The sequence below is a fragment of the Strix uralensis genome, chromosome 3 (genome assembly GCF_047716275.1).
Source record: "Strix uralensis isolate ZFMK-TIS-50842 chromosome 3, bStrUra1, whole genome shotgun sequence".
Classification (NCBI taxonomy): Eukaryota; Metazoa; Chordata; class Aves; order Strigiformes; family Strigidae; genus Strix; species Strix uralensis.
Genome location: NC_133974.1, coordinates 26,582,024 through 26,603,502, shown reverse-complemented (window position 1 = coordinate 26,603,502; position 21,479 = coordinate 26,582,024). Strand labels below are relative to the sequence as shown.

The following is a 21,479-nucleotide window of genomic DNA, read 5'->3' as shown; positions in this document are numbered from 1 at the left end:
CACAGAGGTTCCCAATGATCGTGACCTCTCGCAAATCTTACATTTGTACATAGTAAGCATTAGTCAGGAATTTATTTTCTGTAGGTGAGAAGTGACTAAACAGAACTAATTGTTTTTATTGGTTTAAGAAATAGGAGTTACCCATCAGCAGAGAACTGTTTGCAATTCTCTTTGTGGGAGGGGCTACAGACCTATATAATCTCAAGGCAAAGCTACTGAGAGCTTAAAGTGAGTTACACTGTGTACAAGGTAAGCTTTTTAGATTTTGGACATTCATAGGGAATTAGAAACTTGAAACTAAGTTAGTGAATGGGTTTTGTGGATTAAATACTTGTATGTACTTTCTTTACTAACATGGTTATGTGCATCAAATGTTAAATTACTAATCAATTGCTTTCTAGCTGTACAGATTTAAGAAAAAGAAATGTAGCTCTCAGAAGTGTGGAGTGCTTCCTCTCCCCCCTTCTTCCTATTGCTGAGAAGATGACATGTTATTTACAAGGGGAATGTGGGGGGTTTTTAGCCGTTTTTGCTGCTGTTAATGCTTCATCTTTATTGTTGACATGGTGTTAATAACTGAAGCCAGTATAAACTAGGCACCATCTACACGTTTGCTGCTGATGTGCACACCCTAGTTCTGAACGGGGTGGATGACAGTTTGTCTAGAAACTGTTGTTACTTTAAATTCCAGAAGAGTCAGAATTGGACCAAGCAGGTATTGCACTTTGGCTCTCCCTGTGGTAAAGGCAAATCTAGTGTTACTAGAGACAAAATTAAATTCCATGTCTTCCAGTGCTTGCCTAAAGAAATGAGAGGAGCAGGGAGTGTTGTAAATGAGATTGAATGATCACAATGGGGGAAAGAAATCCTTCCTGGCACTTTACAATGCTGCATAATGGCTGCTGGAGAAAGCACAGCAATTGCTCAGTTTATATTGTGTATCTGATTAAACAGTAAACTGTACTCTGAGATAATGCCAAAATAAACAGAGCACTGTATCTATCTCACACACCCTGCTTTTTGGTCAGAGCAGAACACTTTGAGATGCAAATGGGTTTGATTTGCTTGTTCTCTGACATGGGCCAATTGCTCTCAATACAGAGTTTTGCTTAACTAACCTGCACATATAAAAGACATCTTAAGGAAGAATGATACAATGCAGCCTCTCAATATAGTCTTTTACCTCCTTTACTAATTGATGAGAGTCTTGGACCATAAATCATTGGTTTCTAACAAGACAACTTTGAACAATGCTTGAGAACCAGTTAGGGACTCAAAACCAGCATTCAGAATCTTTATTTTGCACAACTTAATTCTTTATTCCAGACAGTAGGAAATCAGGCACGTGAAAACATGTCTGGGAAGCCCAAGCTGCACTACTTCAATGGACGAGGCCGAATGGAATCAATACGGTGGCTACTAGCAGCAGCTGGGGTTGAGGTTTGCCTTTGTTTTTTATACTAAGAGCACATGACAAATATGTATTTTTACTGTTCCTTATAAAAACTGTGACTGACCAGCAGTTTCAAGCTCTGCATTTAGTGCACTGCTGACCAAGCCAACCATGACCACTAGTTTACCCTAAGCAGGGGGGCAAGTTCCTGTTTCACTTCCAAGCATCATGTGCCAAGCCTACTGGTAGCACCACAAATGCCTCTCCCCTGTAACCAGTGAAAGAAAAAATTTAAAACCACGGCAGCAGGACCTAGCTTCTTATCTTCTGATCACAGGGGTGAGCACTTTCAATTCTGAAGGCCTTCAGTTAAATCCCAGTGTCCAAAATAGCAAAAAATTGCTAGGCCTACTACACTGTAGCTTACGCCTGAAGGTACTGTACAAACTACAGAGTAATTGGTTTTACCTCTAAGGGGTTTTGATATTAAAGTGGAGAGGCAGTGTGGGGATCTCTGTGTTTTAAGAGCTGTGAGTTTTTGTCATGGTGATGGTCAATGTACCAGAAAGCTGCAGGGGGCACATGATCTTTGTCCTTCCTTTTGCCAGCTTGTGGCAGAGGAGCTATACCACAGTCCTGCTGCTGCAGTGTGAATTTACCTATCCTCCTCTCTCCCTGCACCATCTCTTGTCAGCACTGACAACAGAAGCAGCATGGTCGGCATAGTCGTTTGCTCAGTAGACAGGGTTTTGTGCCTTTCAGTCAGCTCAGCTTTAGCTTCACAAAAATATGAATCACATGTGAGAGGGAAAAGGAGAGGATGACAGGGGCAAAATAAATTTTTAAAGATTCACTTCCAAATCTGATTTATTTTTTTAAAAACCAAATTCCCCTAAACAAATTTCTTTGTGCTCTCATTGTCTCATGGAAAACAGAAGCTAAAACATGCAGTGACAACACAACTTTTCTTCTGTATTTCCTGCAGTTTGAAGAATGTTTTCTGGAAACAAAGGATGATCTGACAAAGTTACAGAAGGGTAAGTTTCCTTCACTTTTTAATAATTAGATAATAATAATAACAATTAGAATTGTTTGTCTTAGAACACCTAAGAAGTCTTATGTCTCTTAAAAAGAAAATCTAGACTGGACTGTACCACAGATGCACACTGCAGTGTGTTAGATGGTATCATCCACTCAGTTGCTTCAGTCTTCACTGAATCACAGAAGGGCTGAGGTCAGAAGGGACCTCTCGAGATCGTCTGCTCCACCTCTCCTCTTCAAGCAAGGCCAGCCAGCTGCCCTGGAAAATGTTCAATTGGGTTTTGAGTATCTCCAAGGATGGAGACTCCACAGCCTCTCTGAGCAACCCATGCCAGTGTTCAGTCACTCTTACAAGTAAAAAAGCCTTTCCTTAAGTTCAGATGATTGACTCTCCTTTGTTTCAGTTTGTGCCCATTGCCTCCTGTCCTATGACAATACAGGTTTTTGTCATCAGGTCATCTTGAAATTCATTAGCATGTTAGGTTGCCTACAAAGTTGTTGTTTTATAATCTGTATGAAACCAGAGTTCCAGATTTCTGAGTTTAACCTGGATCTCTGATGTGTTCCTGTTTCCAAAGGCAACTACTCACCTTGCTATCGTTATCTTCCATCACTGTGAACACGATATTCATGTTTCCTTCAAACCAAATTACATGTCTGTGCTCTTCCAGTTCACTTGGCTTTTCAAAGAAGTCTGAGCTAGGGTTGTCATTTGCAGCCCTGCTCTCCTTTAGGAACAATGGCTTGATCCCCTTGCCACCTGCTGGCTTTCGAAAAGTGTTTTGAGACACGAGCATAAATGAAAATGTGCCCTTAATAGCAGTTTCTTTGCATAATTGCCTTACAGCGGATACAAAGACAGACGTATCTGATCAGTTATCTGAGTCAAGAAATATGATTCCATAAAGCAAATACTCTGACTCCCTTCTCTGATCAGTTCCTGGAGGTATTTTGACTTCTTCCTTGCTAGAATAAGGCTTCTGCAGACTAGTAAGGGATTTACATGGCTACAGTCTCACAGCAAGTGATATTTGGCTCTTGCAGGAGTCTCATGAAACCCACGCTTTATTCCCTGCTTCATGCCCACACAGATGTACGCCATTGTATAAAGTCAATATAGTAGTCACAAAGACGTAATATGCATTTATATTCACATTATATGTTGACAAGCCCTTAAATAGTCCAGATTTCCATAACACTTATCCAAAGCATGACAGAAACTGGATGTGTCGGATCCTTCAGTCCTTCTCATCTGTATTAACCTCCATGAAAACCACCTGAGTCCAGGCCATGCAGTGCAGGACTTGTCTTTTTCAGTGTATGACTGCTAGAAGTTCTGTATTTGGGTGCTTCCTCAGATTTGAAGAAACTTCAAAAAGCTGATCACTATAATAGTAAGTTATTAACATGTCACTAAGAAATGGTTTTTGGTTTCATGGTAAGTGTTTTCCATATCTTGTTGTGAGAGTGAGGAAGACTGCCACCGAAAGGGTTGTCAAGCACTGGAAGAGGCTGCCCAGGGAAGTGACTGAGTCACCATCCCTGGAGGTATTTAATAGACTTGTAGAAGTGGCACTTAGGGACATTGGTTTAGTGGTGGATGTGGCAGTGTTTGGTTTATGGTTGGACTCAATGATCTTAAGGGTCTTTTCCAACCTCAGTGAGTCTATGATTCTAAATAAAAAATAATACATGTGGCTACTTTGCCAAACATGCACTAATGGTTCTTATTCAGAGACTGAATATCTCCTTGTCTTGTCGCTTTTTCCCTAGATGGTTCCCTGCTGTTTCAGCAAGTGCCAATGGTGGAGATTGATGGAATGAAGATGGTGCAGAGCAGAGCCATTGGCAACTACATAGCAATGAAGTACAACCTCTGTGGGAAGGACCTGAAGGAGAGAGCCCTGTACTGTAACAGCAACACCTTTGTTTGTTAGACTACAGTTCATACTACCTCTCTGTGTAACACAATATCCCAGCTCACAGTTAGATTCAGGGTGATATAGCAGCTTTTCATGTAGCACGTGTTGACAGTGACTGCGGGTGATGTCTACAACAGTAATAACCAGATAGATTTGACAGGCAGCATGGTTCAAGGGAGGTTATGAGGATCAAAGGTCAATACAGTAATCAGAAGGAAGCAGGCAGGAGTGCAGAGGGCAGACTGTCTTACTGACGTTTCTTTTCATTTTATCCCGCAGCTGTCAGCAGCAGCCATTTTCACCACATCTAATTCAGCGAAATGTCTTTGATGGAAACAAAAAATCTTCTCTCTCTAATAACCAGGAATTGGAATTAATAACTGGCTACTAAAAACAGGGTTCTTAGGGCACATGGTTTGACCTGAGTATTTTTAAATACTTTGAGTTAATTAGCACTAGTAAACACATGTCAAGATATTTGTTAGGAATTGTATAGACCCACTGTTTAACTTACCACCTCTGATTGGATTTTTAACACAAGTTTGCATGACAAACTTGTATTCAGGTTCAAAAAAACTTAAGACAGAGGAGTATCACCCCGGTGAAAAATGGTAGGGGGGTAGTCTTTTAGTTTTTGGTTAGGCAGTTTGCACTTGTCTTTCACCCACACTTCCCCCCTTCCCTGCCCCTCTGCCATAGCTACTGCACGGCAGGGGGAACTGCTCCTAGCTGGGTAGAAGGGGTGGAGAGTTCCCAAAATCTCAGTGGGGTTATGTCCATAGCTATCGTGCTATTCAGACCTCCTGTGTTTGACTTGATCAACTGGATCTATTCCTTTCAGAATTGATATGTATGTGGAAGCAGTAATAGATCTGAACGAGTTACTCATGACCCATATTCTTCAACCAGCGGATAAAAAGGAGCAACATTTTGCTACTATTGTGGACAAGGCCACAAACAGATACTTCCCAGTCTATGAGAAGGTACGTGGCAAAGATGTAGTAGTTTAATTATTGTTTCCCTGAAACTCCATCTTTGAACACAAACAATTTTTATTAAGGAAAACAGAGAAGAAAAATTATCACCTAAATATAAATGCTGTGGGTTTAGTGAGGCTTAGATGAGGATAGAAACAGGACACTACAGAGGGAACAGAAGGCACTACAAATTTGGGAGAGATGCAGAGCTGCAAAAACCCCGAATACACTGAGCTCCCCAAATGTCCGTGTTTGAATCTGTGTGTAGTTTCAGACAAAAGACACTATAGCATGGCTTTTACATAAAGTGTCCTCCTGAACTGCAGAACCCCCTCTACCATAGACACTGTGTAAAAGCATTACAGCTCCCTCTGTAACAAAAGGGAGGATGGATTAGCTGGGTGTCAAGGCAGAGGTGGACTGAGGCACATGTGACACGTGGAGAGCTCCCAATGCAATATTCCCGAAATTGAAGAGGAAACAAGTGAGAAGGGAGCTGCCCATAATTTGAAGGAGTCCAAGATACTCATACTATGCTCTGGGCTGAACTTAAGCCTCTTGTAAATTTTATACAGGCATTTGCAGTGATGGTTGTATCTCATAAAGTTTAGCTTTCAACATAGCAGCGCTGATTACATGAGCTACAGAAGTGAAGGCAAGAAGGGTACAACTGAACTGCCAGAAAGAAATGCAGAAAAGAAAGGACTGATAAATTATGCCTAGGATGACAGTGTGGTCAGATCATTCATTTTTACTACAGATGTTCATACTGCATTTCCTTCTTCCAAGGAGAACTCCTTGCAGCGTATGACCTTGCTTTGAAAGTATCAAGTCACACAGAGAAGAAAAAAAAAAAACATCTCTGCTTCTGGTTCTCTGTTTTTAGGTTTTGAAAGACCATGGACAAGACTTTCTTGTTGGCAACCAGTTTAGCAGGGCAGACGTGCAACTACTTGAAACCCTTTTAATGGCAGAAGAGTGCAAGCCTGATATACTTGCTAAATTTCCTCTTTTGCAGGTAATTGAATGGACAGTTCTAATGGACAATGAATCAAAGCAGGACCACTGATTTAAACTGGCTGAGAAATATGGGAGAGTGGGAGGGTGAGGAAAGAAGTGAAAGACAAAACCAAAATCAAATATTCTAAGTACTTTTAGCCAGCCTCAAATACTGGTGGCTATTGCCGCCTTCTGTCACTATAGCCCCAAAAAAGCATAATAGGGTGAAGCATATAGATTCTTCTACAGGATCAACCCATAGTGTTACTTTTAGAGCACGGATAAAATCTAAATGTCTGACAGTTACCATGGTTCTTGAGCACAATGCTGTTTTGGTTTTGTTTTGTAGAGTTTTAAAGCAAGAATAAGCAATATCCCCACAATAAAGAAATTCCTGCAGCCTGGCAGCCAGAGGAAACCACCACTACAAGAAAAAGATCTACCAAAAGTGATGAAAATTTTCCACTGAGCAGCAACCTAAAAATCACAGAAACTCTATTTTATTACCTTTGTGTTTGCTGATAGTGGCAAAGTGAAATTAATGAAAACAGTGAAAAGGTTTTTGATCTCTCTTTCCTTAATTACAGGACTGTTTTTAGTCTATGCAAACGCTTCCAGAGTAAATCTACATGAGCACACCAGCAAATGAAATAGTTCACTGAATTAGGGGGTACACTGGACCACACAGGATATCTTAAAATTCTTAAAAGAATACCTGAAATGAAGTCTTACTATTGATACTCAAAACCAGTTTGTTCAATGACTTCTTGCTGCTACTTATATACCCAAGGGCTCTCTGGTTCTATCTTTCTGGCATTCTCAAGAGTGGCTGAAAAATAAAGAGCTTAGCCCAAACAGCTGGTGACATATCTTTTCTGGGAAATGCCAGGAAAAGCCTGCAGGTTTTGCTTTGATGGGGATGACGGGTTTGGATTCAGCTTTCCTCTGAACTTGGAGTATGCTGGGACCAGAGGTCCTATTCACCTCTGTTTTGTCACCAGACATTTAAACTCTTGTACTGTAGCTTCATCAATATATCCTTTAACAAAAGGTCAACTGCAGCAGCTAAAAGCACTTTGCAGACTCGACTGAGAAACAAATGCTTTCAACTGTAAAGTTGAAAACTTATTGTTTGAGGATGGAGGAGTCAGATTGGTGTCAGGTGCTAGTGAGGCCTTGAAATGTAGGACTTCATGTTGACTTATGTCACTTTATATGTTAAATACAACTTGTACATTACAATCACTTAAATCAAGCTCTACAACTGAGAGGCTAGCAAGACAGTTTAACACATAAATATGTATATTATTTAAACACCAAATCAACCAAATATGTACATGCAAACACCAGTGTCCTGAAACCAACCAACGCTCTAGTACTGGCAGTTTTAAGCTGGGCAAACTCAAGGCACTGAAACTCTTGCTAACGCCTATAGTTTCTTTCTAAGAAATGTCATGTGACGGGAACCAGGTTTTAGCATCAAGAAAGGAAAAAAAACGATGTTTTTCTGCAGCAGAGCATGTGTTAAGAGCTGTTTCCCTCCCAGGTCACTGAAGCATGTGGGCAGCACTTGCAGCTGCTGAGTGCTGTCAGAAACTAGAGTCAGAAGCTTTGACCACGGCTGCCAACTCCCTGCCATGCAAGCTCCCCTGCATAGCCAGGCAGCTTTAGGAGCCTGCGCACAGGCACTGGCCTTCAGTCACGCAGAGGCAGAGCCCCTGGCACACCGACAGCTCCGCAGCCCTCACATGGGGACTGTGGCCCAGGCCTCTCCCCTCGTCACGCCATCACTGTGACCCCATTGCTGCTTCGGGGGTCTCAAAGCCTTTCTCCTGCCCCCTCGTGCCCTGGCTGCCCTGTCCCTCTGAGGTGCGGCCTCGGCACCCTGCTGACCCCACAGAATCACAGAATCATCTAGGTTGGAAAAGACTTTGAAGATCATCTAGTCCAACCATTAACTTAACATTGACAGTTCCCAACTACACCATATCCCTCAGCGCTATGTCGACTCTACTCTTAAACCCCTCCAGGGATGGGGACTCCACCACCTCCCTGGGCAGCCCATTCCAACACCTAACAACCGGTTCTGTAAAGAAATACTTCCTAATATCTAGTCTAAGCCTTCCCTGGTGCAACTTGAGGCCATTCCCTCTTGTCCTATCACTTGTTACTTGGTTAAAGAGACTCATCCCCAGCTCTCTGCAACCTCCTTTCAGGTAGTTGTAGAGGGCGATGAGGTCTCCCCTCAGCCTCCTCTTCTCCAGACTAAACAACCCCAGTTCCCTCAGCCGCTCCTCATACGACATGTGCTCCAGACCCTTCACCAGCTTCGCTGCCCTTCTCTGGACACGCTCGAGTAATTCAATGTCCTTTTTGTAGTGAGGGGCCCAAAACTGAACACAGTAATCGAGGTGCGGCCTCACCAGTGCCGAGCCCAGGGGTAAGATCCCTTCCCTGTCCCTGCTGGCCACGCTATTTCTGATACAAAAGCCCCGAAGCCAGCCCAGGGGAAAAAGCCGTTTCACAAAACTTCAGGGACAAGGCCGAGGTGGCTTTTCCCTCAGCTACGCTTCTAGGGCTTAAAGATGAGGTGTAAGAGCGGGGAGCTGGCCCTCGGCGACTCAATTCGGCGAAGCGGCCGCCGCCAGGCCTGAGGGAGGGCGGGGGCGGAGGCGGGCAACGGGCACACCGCCCAGCGCGGCCGCTGAGGGGAGGAGCGGCCGCCTCCCGGCGGGCCGGGCCGTGAGGGCAGTCCGGGCGGAGCTGGCTGGGCCGGGGGAGCTATCGGCGGTGCGGCTTGTGTGGAGGGTACTGGCGGCAGCGGGCTGGGGGCCGTCGCGGTGGTCGGCATCCCGCGGAGGAGGGGGTGGGGGGGTGCGGCGGAGGGTGGTTGTGAATTTTGCCCCGAAGCTCGGCGTGTGGCGGCGGGGTGTAGGGGCTGGCAGCTGCTCCCCGGGCAGGAGTCCGGCCCGCCGGCCGGCCGCGGGACCGTGTGCCGCCCCCAGCCGCTCAGCACCGGCGGGTCGCGCCTTACCGCCGCGGCCAGGTGCGGAGGGCAGGGCCGGGCCGCGCTGGGCCGGGCCACCCGCACAGAGGGGAAGGAGCCCGCCTGCGGCGCTGGAGGGGGGCCAGCCGGGGTCTCTGCCGGGAGGGCGAAGGACGGGGTGCGTGACAGACCGGTTTTTACTTCAGGAATATGCTTGAGAGTCCTGCGGCGCTGCTCGTGTTTGTCCGGGGGTTACTCCCCACCCTCCTCCTGCAGCAGGGACCGACGCCGGGCGGGGTGGGTGTGCATAGAGGGAGTTCGTGTCTGGCTCTGGGTAGGATCAGCAGGGAGCCTGGAGAGGAATTGCTGTTTGGAGTTAAAGTTTTAAAACGTCTCGGGGTAATTTGCCTTTCACCTCGTTCAAACGCGCCTCCTAGCTTGGGTGGAGGAAGGAACGCTTCTTGAATCCAGACTTGGCCTGAGTCCCGGTAGAAGCCACATGCTGGTGAGCAATTACAAGACCGTCTCAAGATTGAGCCGGGCTTCATGCAGTATGGGGCCTGTGCTGTAAGGTCATTCTGCTTGAGCAGCCCCGTGTGAGTTGTGTTCAAGGAGCAAAGTGTGGCAGAGAGCTGCTTTGAGGTCCACAGGCAATTAGGAAGAAGATTTAAGATCTTGCAACAGATTGTGAGCTTGCTGTTGAATACACTTACCTGTTTCTCACTGGAAGGACGATGCCTGAATTGTTTTGGACAAAATAGTGTGTTTTTTTTAAAATAAGTGATCACAGTGGTAGCTGTCACTCTGACAGCTGCCTGGCTGAAGTCCAAGGAAGGTCCGATGTGCAAGAACAGTGTGATTTCTTTTCAGGTCCATTATTGCTATTCAAGAACGATAATTTAGCAACTTTGCTACTCTTTCGTGACTCACTGCTTTACAAAGAGATATTCATTGCAGAGCAGTAACAGTCACCAAAGTATAGCAACGCTATGTAAGCATTCAGCCTAAACCCCAAAGTCAGTCTTTAAGCAGTGCAGTTCCAGGGAAATCGTAGAATCACAGAATGGTTTGGGTTGGAACGGACCTTAAAGATCATCTAGTTCCAACCCCCCTGCCATGGGCAGAGACACATTCCACTAGATCAGGTTGCTCAAAGCCCCATCCAACCTGGCCTTGAACACTGCCAGGGAGGGGGCATCCACCACTTCTCTGGGCAACCTGTTCCAGTATCTGACTACTCTCACAGTAAAGAATTTCTTCCTAATATCTAATCTAAATCTATCCTCTTTCACTTTAAAACCATTACCCCTCATCGTATCACTACCTTTCCTGATAAAGAGTCCCTCCCCATCCTTCCTGTAGACCCCATTTAAGTACTGGGAGGCCTCTATAAGGTCTCCTCAGAGTCTTCTCTTCTCTGGGCTGAACAACCCCAACTCTCAGCCTGTCCTCATAGGGGAGGTGCTCCAGCCCCCTGATCATCTTCATGGCCTCCTCTGGACCCGCTCCAACAGGTCCATGTCCTTCTACTGGGAGCCCCAGAGCTGAACACAGTACTGCAGGTGGGGTCTCACGAGAGCAGAGTAGAGGGGGAGAATCACCTCCCTCGACCTGCTGATCACACTTCTCTTGATGCAGCCCAGGATGTGGTTGGCTTTCTGGGTTGTGAGCGCACATTGCTGGCTCACAGTCAGGTTTCCATCCATTACTACCCCAAGTCCTTCTCCGCAGGGCTGCTCTCAATCCACTCATCCCCCAGCCTGTATTTGTGCTTGGGATTGCCCCAACCCATGTGCAGGACCTTGCACTTGGCCTTGTTGAACTTCATGAGGTTTGCACAGGCCACCTCTCAAGCCTGTCAAGGTCCCTCTGGATGACATCCCTTCCCTCCAGTGTGTTGACTGCACCACACAGCTTGGTGTCATCAACAAACTTGGTGAGGGTGCACTCAATCGCACTGTCCCTGTCGCCAACAAAGATGTTAAACAGCACCGGTCCTAATACCGATCCCTGAGGAATGCCACTCGTCACTGCTCTCCCCATGGACATCAAGCTGCTGACCACAACTCTGACTGCGACCATCCAGCCAGCGCCTTATCCACCGAGTGGTCCATCCGTCACATCCACGTCTCCAATTCAGAGACAGGGATGTCATGTGGAACAGTGTCAAATGCTTTATACAAGTCCAGGTAGATGACATCAGTTGCTCTTCCCTTAGCCACCAGCGCTGTAACCCTGTCGTAGAAGGCCACCAAATTTGTAAATTTTTCTTACCCGCGTAAAAAGCCTCAACCCTTGGCTAATCCACCATAAGCAACTGTGATGAATACAGGTTATGTTGATACCTCAACTTTTTTGGCACTTGCTCTGCTTTTAAGCTCTTTGGAGTGGAGCACTGAGCTGACACTGGCAAGCAGAGCTCTGGCTGGGCTGATTTTTATCAGCTCTACCTCTGCTTCAGGGAGAGACTAGAGAAGCTTGCTCATTCTCCTTCGCTAGCCTGTCCTTGTAGTGTGTTTCCCAGCCTTGATCCCGTGTGCTGGAGGTTAGAGTGCTTGTCTGGTCTGTGAGGGTCCAAGTGCAGTTCTCTCTGATGGAGTGGTGTTGAGACCATCATCTACTTCTTGAGTGCCAGGGAATGAAGTATTTTTGAAGTATGGAAGGTTGAGAGGATTTGCACTTAGTGTAGCGTAAGTCACACACTTACGGGAACTAGAAATGGAGTGTAGGTCATGGTCTTCTGTGTGTAGAGCCTGGCAAGGTGGCTGTGATAAGGCACTTGTCTAAATGCCTTATGTGCCCTGTTGCTATTCAGCTATTAGGAATCTAGTTAGGCATCCAGCAGCTCTAGACTAGGTGCCACCTCTAAACTGTCAAGATATAATCAAATTTTATTATCAAGCACATATTTATGCATCAGAGGAACTTTGTTGCAAGAGACTGAGGTGTCTGTGGATATAGGCATTTCTGGGCTCAGCTGCTGAACAGCAGTTTTGAAGACCTGTATTTTGGACTGGGGCACCAGGTTTCTCTTGTGAGTCCAGCCCCTAGTAGAGGAATGGCTGTTTGCTATAGAACCTATTGAAGCTACCACCCAACACAGAGGACTTCAGTGGAGAAGGCCAGGGATGTGCTCTCCCCTCTCACTGTTGTACTGTTTGTTTGTGCCTCTTCATTCATGCTTTTGGAATTACAGCCAAAGTTTCCACTTTGTGGCTCAGTTATGTGCTGTGAAGTCTATGCAAGAATAAATAAGCCTGCCTGTAAACAGATAAAACCCTGGCTTAACGATGAAGCACTCTGCTAGTCTGTGACTGTCTTATTAAATCTGCTTCATTCTTCCAGGACCCATTAGTGGTAAGGGTACAGTGTTCGCTTTGTTTCCAGCACCAGGCAAGCTCACATCAGCTGCCGAGTTCATGCTATGGCATGTGACTGCATTTGTTAGCGAAATTTGAAAGGACGAAGTGTTTCATCCCAGTGCCATCATCTGGTGGGCTGACTTCAGCCCCCAGCTGCTGGGGGCATTGACCAGGTCTTAATCAGCCCAACAGAGGTCATTGTCTCGTTTGTTTGGTTTTGATTTCAAAGTTAAGTTTTTAGAGTCAATAGGATATAAATCCCTGTTACAGTTTAACTGTTTGATCATAAAATTGGAATGGGTCTTGAAGTCAGTCTGCATTCTCTGTAATGGATATATTATGATTTGGCTAATGGTCAAAACAGAACTAGCTGAATATGGAAGTCAGCAGGTCAGGTGAAGTATATGCTGGAACATATATTGCTGTTACAAGCTCGTATTCATAAAGGCACAACAGCATGGGGCTCTGAAATGTCATAATAACAGAGGTGAAGATAATGCCGGTGTTTCTTGGTTGGAGTTCTTGAGAGGCAACTCATTTGATATAGTACATTTTCAAGTCTGGTATGACATGGCTGCTGTCACAAAACCCAACACCTACTGAAGAGATTGCATCACAACTAGTTTAAAAATTTATTTATTCAGGAATTCTGTTTTGGTAGTAAAACTCATGAGCTCTAATATTTTTAAAGATACGTATATGATTTAGTAGATGCTTATTACATTCTGTCATGATTCCTTTTTGAATAGCTGCATATTACCCTGGGAGTGTGTACTTTTTTTTTCACTAATTCACATGAAACATGGTTGCATCAAGCCCAAGTATCTATGTCTTGATTGCCCTTCTACTTTCACATTCATCCAGCTGTATTTAGTAGTTTGGAGTGGGACATTTTAAATGCTAATTTAAAACATGCTTCCTGTAAGATTGTCTTCTTGAATTTATCAGGAAACAAGAACTCTGAAATCATGGCGGGGAAACCCAAGCTGCACTATACCAAAGGAAGGGGGAAGATGGAGTCAATCCGATGGCTGTTAGCAGCAGCTGGGGTTGAGGTCTGTACCTTTTTTTTTATAAGATGATCCGATAAACCTGTGATTAAAATAAGTTGGAAAGTTTTCCCAGTTATATCTATGCTTAGAGATATGCACAACATCATATGTTGTGATGCAGAATACTTAGATTCAGTGATGCACTCTATCATGTTGTATTTATTTGATGTATTCCTTGAGCAACAGTTGCCCAGTTAAAGGATTTTAACATACAAAGAGAATTGTTAAGTGTCCTTTTTCAAATGTACTTTAAGCTGAGATGTTAAGTTGTTGCTAGAGTCCCAAACTGTGTGTCTCTGGCTTTTTCTGAGTGCTCATTAGTTCTCTGTGTCTCATGATTGTTCTTCACTGAAAGGCCTTGTGTGCCACATGAAAAGCTTTAGAACATTATCTCCAACCAAAGTGCTTTTTGTTCTTTTGGTGAGGACCTGAATAGGATAAATCAGCAAAGCTGCCCTGAAGGCAGTGGGGGAGATTCACATCGGGTGAAAACCATCCTAAGGCATCTTAATTTCTTCATGCAATTTTTGATTGAATACGGGTACTTTGGAACTGGTTTCCCAGAAACTATTTATACTACATTGGAAATAAAAGGCTTTTTAAATGGTGCTCACTTGTGAATGTTGCTGACAGAGAAGCTGCAGAGCACGAGTGCTGAGGAAACAAAGATCTTGCCCTCATTCAAATGTCCTTCTCATTTAAAAAAAAATACCAGCAGGGGAAAAGAGGAAGATAAATGTTGTGTAACAGAGGCACAGCTTATTAAACATTTCTCAGTGTTTCACATGGCATCAGCTGAATGATTTTGTGTCTGGTAATTGTGCAGGCAAGTAGACTGGTCTTTATAATGAAGGAAGCTGTTTTTGAAGTGTAAAGCATAGTACATTACTGTGGGGTTGGGGACACTATAGTCCTGGGTTATTTGCTGGAGCAGAGATGAAGAATAGGAGTAGGGGGTCAATGCAATCATGAGAAGTATGGGGAATAGTGTGGAGAGGTGCAGTCTTAACTTCAGACTCCCTTCCACTTCCCCATTGCCTTTGGAGTGACACAGTGTTGTTTTTCTATCTTTGCTTTTCAGTTTGAGGAAGAATTCATAGAAACAAAGGAAGACCTAGAAAAATTACGTAATGGTGAGTCTGTAAACTACCCTAAACATAAATTCACACCGATATAACAAACGGACAACAGGTGAGATTTTTGTAAGACCTCCAATACGATGTGACCTGTAATGACTTGCGGAAAACAGACCCTACAACTCGAATAGAGTTATAAAGCAGGTATGTTTACTCCGATGCCAGGGTGCAAGGGGATTTCTCCACAAAGCTTGCACACCCACCGCACATTTTACCAAAAACTTACAGAGTGTGAATATACATATTCATTGGATTACATAACACAAACATACATATGCATGAGTAAGGCTGGGTTAGTTCAAAAGGTTGGTGTCAGCAGTTTATGTTATCTTTGCACCTGTGCATTGCCTCCTGGTGGGCGTTTTAGGGGGTCTTTGGGAGGAAGGCTCATAGTCTTTCTCACCTTGTACTTTTCCCCAGAGCATGTGCAATTTCTTGAATAACAAGAGTGTTTTTTCAGCCGGTTTACTCATTCTATCTTATCTAAGAGAACCAATGGAACTTCTACCATCCATATATGGCTATCTTTACTCATTACCAAGACCCAACTAGTTAGAGCACATCTGTTTCCCAAGGACAAAAACATGATATTTTGCTGAACACTGCAGTTCTTGGTAGATTTTCACAGTAAACTGCTTTGTTTCAATGAACACAGTAGTCCTTGGTAAAATTCCACAGAACAGCCTGGGCAAGCAGGATTCTTAGCAAAATTCAAAAATACTATAAGTAATACTATAAGTTGCTATAAGTAAGTAAATAAGTTGCTAAGCAGTTTGCTATAAGTAAATAAGTAACTAAGTCTCAAAACAAGTAATCATTTCTCTGTATCAATTAAGAGAAGATTTGAGAGACCTGCTTGCTTGCAAACGCCTTCCTCATTCAGAACTGGATGTGTTACCAGGTCTCTTTCTCAGATTCAGTGTAGTACTGCAGCAGTCTGAACAGTTTGCTTCTTTTTCTTCCCTAGATGGAGTCCTGATGTTCCAGCAAGTGCCCATGGTGGAGATCGATGGGATGAAGATGGTGCAGACCAGAGCCATCCTCAGCTACATAGCAGCAAAGTACAACCTCTATGGAAAAGACCTGAAGGAGAGAGCCTGGTATGTTAACAGTGCATACTGTCCTTACTAATACTCTTCCATGATTTTTAATATTTATGAGAAGAATATTGCTCTGAAATATCAGCATGTAAAGGTGCATGCATATCTGCCAGTGCTTTGTCTCCTCAGATACAGGGATTGGGTGAATGGACTTTGAGATTGATGAATGATTGTTAATTGACAACATAGTGAGAAGGTTATGGCCACCTTCAGGCTCCTTTGATTTTACAGAGACCAGAGACCAGAAGTGCATTAAGTTTCTGGGCAACTGCAGGACCTTAATACAATAACAAAGGCTAAGTATGCCTTTTCTTTTTTTCTCCTTAACATGGAAAACAGTAAGAAAAACTACAGCTGCCTAGAAAAAAAAATGAAGTCCCGTTTTGAAAATGTAAAGAATCTTTCATAGCTAATTTTAAAAAAGGTATGTTCAGTGGCTTAATGCCACTGAAAGCTAAACCAATATTTTCCTAGTATTGCTTTACTACGTAAGCTGTGGATACTTTCTATTGTCATAATTAAAGGGCTAATGCAAAAGCAAAAATCTTTGTTTACTCTTTCTTTACAAAAGAAGTCATGCAAAAATTCAGTTAAGTCCTTAACCTAACTGACTACCACTTACTGTAAAGGGTTTATTCTGTGATAATGGAGGGGCAACTCCAGAGATTGTGGGGATTACTGGCATGTCTGAACTGGCAATTGTCAGTCATTTTTGGCACCCTTTCATGATTAGACCTCAAAGCTATTTTTTTTTTCTCTAGCGCGGTTTGTATATGTGGTCTTTTCTCCCACAGCCTAGATGAATAGGTTAACAATGGAAAACAGTGTGAACTTCACTTTAAATACATTAGTTGTAGACTCTTATTTATAGCTTGCTTCTTGGAGACATTGTGAGCCTGTTTATAAAGATCTGTGCTTTGAAAAAACTGACCTGGAATTAAAGTGGAAGAACAAGAAAACAAACTAGTGTCTCATGTTACATTCACTAATAAGCATTTTACTCGGTGATCACTTCGGTATTGTACTTCAGGAAAATAACCAGAATGGAATGTTCAAATGATAAATGTGAAATAAAAATGTTTGTTTCAGGATTGATATGTACGTGGAGGGAACAACAGACTTGATGGGAATGATCATGTATCTCCCTTTTCAACCAGCTGACACAAAAGAAAAGAATCTTGCCTTAATCATTGAAAGAGCTACAACCAGGTACTTTCCTGTTTATGAAAAGGTAAGTGATAACTCACCAGTAGTCCACAAAGACAGTAAAGTGGGGTACAGGTTTCCACCCTCTCCCCACTCCCCTGGCCCCACACACCTACGTTCCAGAAGGCAAGACAACTCCAGAACTGTATGATGGAGCCAGCATTCAGCAACGTGAAAGGAGGGCCATGAAATAATATTTGACTGGTTTCAGTACTGAGTATCTTTGCTGTCTTCTTTAAGACTCCTCAAAGAGCAGATCCTACTTTTTAAACCTGGCTTAGTGGCTGATAGCTCCTAGCATTTTACATAAATACACCATTTAAATACCTGGGAAGCCTTCAGAACTTACTGCCTGAAAGTCTATATACTCTTGTTGTTCAAAGTTAAATATAATTGTGCATTGAAATTAAGGACCTAATTCTGTGATCTTTCTCAAACCCATGGCTTAAATGTATTATACTTACAGATTATTTCTGTCTTTTTCTGAATCTCTATTTGGGCATCCTTACATGTGCACGACGAGGCTCTGCAGACAGATGTATCTAGCTTAAAAGCATAAACCAATTATTTACTCCCTAGCATGCTCTTCCTCTAACGAGCTGCGAGGTAAAGCACTAGTATGCGTGCCACCCCCCTAGAGCACATGAAGAGTCTTTCTTGGCTGGGCAACAGTTGGTCAGGAGGGGACGGGTTGTTCTTTGCTGCTCCCTGGAACATAGCCTGGATGTTACTGAGTTGCTGTTTTGTACGAACTTGCTGTTTTTTCTGTTGTTTTGTTTTTCCCTTGAAGATATTTTAAATTTTTTTGGTGTTAACATTTTCTGTTTGAATCGAGGCAGCAGTGATCCTCATCTCACTCTCCTGCTTCTGTTTGTAACTTTACCTTTTGTACCTTGTATGGTTATACTACACAGACTTTCGCACAGCGCTTTTTCAGGGCGTAGCAGTGTCCTTGGAAGTCTGTGCCAAGGGTTTAAAGCTGTGTTGTTTCAGGGCTGAGCTGGCTTTCTAGCTTGAATCCTTGGTTCACAGGCAGCTGAAGTCCATTCAAAAAATACAGGACTTGATGCAATTTCATGTGCCTCTTTATCAGAGCCTTAAATTGCACAAGCAAAACCCACAGAGGCTGCAACTGTGAAAAAAAATGCCCATGAACAACGTAAGCCAGCACTTCTGTAATCAGAGTTTATATAGATCCACTGTCATACCAATGGAAGGCTGTGCTGAGAAAGCTTGATTGCACACATTAATGTTTCAAATATTTGAAGTCTGATAATGTAAGTATTTAAGATACTAAAAAATAAAAAATTTAGACACCGGTATTCTCCGAACCTATGCTTAGGTGTCATAAACTACTGTTACGATATGTTTTAGTGTGTATGCTCACTAGAGGAAAGCCTTTAAATAAACTTCGTTCTCTTATGGTAAAGACACAGCTAAACTTTCCTGTGATTTTTAGCCTAGTTAATTTTGTTAGAGTGATTAGTAATTTTCTTTCTGTAGCAGCTGTTTGTCTGTTGGTTCATCTGAGCAGTTTGCAGTCCATGTGTTACACAATCCTGACAGAAAATATCCCTAACTATGAGTGTTCACTTGAAACGCTCAGCAGCCAGGTAGAGTGGCAAAAGGTGATATGAAGCACTGCAGGTAGCTGGCTCTGATGCTCTGTTTGGGCGTTTCCATATGGCTTTGGTAGACAAGCTGTGGTGGATTACATAAAGGTATCACCTTTGCCTGTCCAGAGGTTACTGCCTCTTTTATAATAAAATTGGCAGATAGGACTAGAGAAGGAATCAGCTTCCAAAGTCACAGACTGATGTCCTAGTTTTAGTGCACATTTGTTAGTTAAGTATAGCATTAGAGTAGCTTGGGTCCAGACATGTTTCCTTCTGTTGCTCCTGCTACAAGAGTGATAGTCTTCAGGAAAAAGGTAGGCTGGAGAGCTGGTAACTGCCCTGAAGCTGTGCTGCAACAGTCACAACTTATTTATTACAGCTATCAGTAGCTTTGGCAGGCTGTGATTCTTGCATCAGCTATTTTCCATGAAAGAATGCTTCCATACAGGATGAAGGGTGGAAAGGCTGTGTTCCTTCACACCTGGCCTATTTCAAACTATAATCAACAATCTCAAATTTTGCTGAAACATCTGGGAGTTCACTTGACTTTTTTTAAAAAAGTCAAAGTATGCTACAGGTAAACTGTCCTGACTACCTCTTCCAATTACTTTAGTCCTGTTTGTTTTGTATGACTGAAGTCTTTCTTGTGGTACTGGACTTGCTACAGCTACCTGGTGCAGTGGGTTAGAGTGAGCGATAGGTTCACACACACTCAAACATGAGTTCTAATTTAATTTTTTCCATGAGAGAATATCTATCTCTTTCTAACTTTATAGGTTCTTGCATGGATTTGCTCTGCTGTGTGTTTTTGTAGAAGTTTGTCATTAATGAAATATCTAGATAAAATTGTTACATCCTATATGACTTTTTTTATTCGTTCATATTTTGTAGGCCTTAAAAGACCATGGACATGATTATCTTGTTGGTAACAAATTAAGCTGGGCAGACATCCATCTGCTGGAAGCCATTTTAATGGCAGAAGAATGTAAGCCTGATATCCTGTCTGCATTCCCTCTGCTACAGGTTAGTAATCATCTGATCTCAGTATGGAAGGTAACATAAATTTCACTGCCCAGTTTTAAAAGCTAATTGATGTTTAAATCTTTTGAACCATTGTACTGTGTTACTGACAGTTCTCTGGTCTACTTCTGTTGACTACAACCTGAACACAGGCGCGCTGCCCTGCCCGCAGAGCTGCTGGGGGCTCACTTTTCTCCAGCTCTACTTTTCCCAGCTGTTCTCAGCTGGCAGGAATTTACTTACTAACGCTACCAGTTTGTAACTGCTACTTGTATGTCTTCAAACACAGCAAAGAGCATCAGGAGGGGAAGTCTGCAGCCTGTTGTGTCTGCAGTTCCTGTCCTTCTCTTTTTGCTAGCAAAATTATATTTTGAAGAAATCATATACAAGAGCTGTTAAGTTTCTTATGTCTTGTGTTCCATGGTGCTTTGCACTGAGGTATTTCTGTCCTTGCCTCTTTTATTGCCTGAATATAATTGCAGAATTTGTATTCAGGCTGTGTTTTTTTTTTTTTTCTTTTTTTTCCCTTCCATCTTTACTAAATGAATCTTAACTCTTTTAATATTAATTTCTCTCATCCCTATCTGGGAAACTAAGGTAGACTTTATAGCACCAGCATTGCACATCAGAATATACACATCTGGATTTTCCAAGAAGACTAATATGTGGTAGGTGTATTTTTGCCTTTTTTTTAATGGAAAATGCTGAGTGCTGAGCTGACTACAAGGAGCTACTACCTTTCTCTGTTTAAGAAGTATGTTTGAGAAGTAAAAATCCAAGTCACCTGATTTTTAAGCTATAAAGGATGGAATTATAATTTCCTTACTCTCATTGGCTTTACTGCTGCTTCTTACAGGCTTTTAAAGGAAGAACAAGCAACATTCCAACAATCAAAAAATTCTTGCAGCCTGGCAGCCAGAGGAAACCACCAACAGATGAGAAGTTTGTTGCCGTTGTGAGGAAAATATTCAATATCTGATCACGTGGCTGCTGAAGATAACACAACTGTAGTATATTACCAGAGCTGTGCCTTGTAAGTGTAAACTGCGTAGATGTATTCTTCTGTAGCTTGCATCCTAGAGCCAGTGACATGATAATTGTTGAAATAGAATACAGTTAAATTAGAGTAAAAGGCTAATTTGGATTTGTTGAGTCCAGAAAGTGGTATTCCATGGAGCAGTTATGTGAAATAAATATGCTGATACTTTGTGTTTGTGTAATTACAGTACATGCCTGATAGGGTAACATGTTTCAGCTGTAAATTCCAGAGTACTGTAGAAAGCCTCCCCTCCCGCCCCCCGCCCCCTCCCTCTCCCTTTATAAACTGCAGGAAAGGAAAGACACTCCATAAAAATGGGGAAGTCATTTCAATTCAGCCTAGAATCTTTTGGGTTTGCTCTCTAGGTGGTCTCTTAGATCAAAGTTTACTGTCCCCCTGCTGTGTCACTGCTGTGTCTGTACTTTCAGAGCTGCAGTTTAAAAATTAAATAAATAAAAATTAAAATAAAAGTTAAAACTCATGATCCTTGTCAATTTAGGGGCAAAAGTAAGAAATTTGTTTAATCCCCACATGAATCTCTTAGAAGGGATTTTGTTCAGTGAAAGATCAAAGACCTTGTGTTTAATTAGGCTGATGTGGTTGTGAGAAACGCTCAGTTGCCAATTATCG

The 21,479-nt window shown here is 43.0% G+C and overlaps 2 protein-coding genes across 4 annotated transcripts; both read left to right on the top strand.

Annotated features, from left to right (window-relative positions):
* The first annotated feature begins 1,321 nt into the window (after nt 1-1,321).
* Nucleotides 1,322-7,187, top strand: LOC141941736 (glutathione S-transferase-like). Its single transcript, XM_074864712.1, has 6 exons — nt 1,322-1,440; nt 2,379-2,430; nt 4,208-4,340; nt 5,198-5,339; nt 6,220-6,351; nt 6,682-7,187. Exons 1-6 carry the CDS (start codon nt 1,354-1,356, stop codon nt 6,799-6,801), a joined length of 666 nt encoding a protein of 221 aa, XP_074720813.1. The 5' UTR covers nt 1,322-1,353; the 3' UTR covers nt 6,802-7,187.
* Nucleotides 7,188-9,030: 1,843 nt separating this feature from the next.
* Nucleotides 9,031-21,019, top strand: LOC141940593 (glutathione S-transferase). Of its 3 annotated transcripts, none has more exons than XM_074861704.1 (7): nt 9,031-9,140; nt 13,629-13,735; nt 14,814-14,865; nt 15,836-15,968; nt 17,058-17,199; nt 19,682-19,813; nt 20,667-21,019. In XM_074861704.1, the coding sequence occupies exons 2-7, from the start codon at nt 13,649-13,651 to the stop codon at nt 20,787-20,789; spliced, it is 669 nt and encodes a 222-aa protein (XP_074717805.1). In that variant the 5' UTR covers nt 9,031-9,140; nt 13,629-13,648; the 3' UTR covers nt 20,790-21,019. The 3 variants fall into 3 exon arrangements, with proteins under 3 accessions (XP_074717805.1, XP_074717807.1, XP_074717806.1); XM_074861706.1 differs by having other exon boundaries at nt 9,050-9,122; XM_074861705.1 differs by having other exon boundaries at nt 9,058-9,175.
* The last annotated feature ends 460 nt before the right edge of the window (nt 21,020-21,479 follow it).

Bases quoted from the DNA above. Each gene is read 5' to 3' on its own strand.
- LOC141941736 (XM_074864712.1), top strand. From the start codon at position 1,354: ATGTCTGGGAAGCCCAAGCTGCACTACTTCAATGGACGAGGCCGAATG. The intron at 1,441-2,378 runs GTTTGCCTTTGT...TATTTCCTGCAG, and splicing joins TAGCAGCAGCTGGGGTTGAG to TTTGAAGAATGTTTTCTGGA. The intron at 2,431-4,207 runs GTAAGTTTCCTT...CTTTTTCCCTAG, and splicing joins TCTGACAAAGTTACAGAAGG to ATGGTTCCCTGCTGTTTCAG.
- LOC141940593 (XM_074861704.1), top strand. From the start codon at position 13,649: ATGGCGGGGAAACCCAAGCTGCACTATACCAAAGGAAGGGGGAAGATG. The intron at 14,866-15,835 runs GTGAGTCTGTAA...TTTCTTCCCTAG, and splicing joins CCTAGAAAAATTACGTAATG to ATGGAGTCCTGATGTTCCAG. The intron at 17,200-19,681 runs GTAAGTGATAAC...CATATTTTGTAG, and splicing joins ACTTTCCTGTTTATGAAAAG to GCCTTAAAAGACCATGGACA.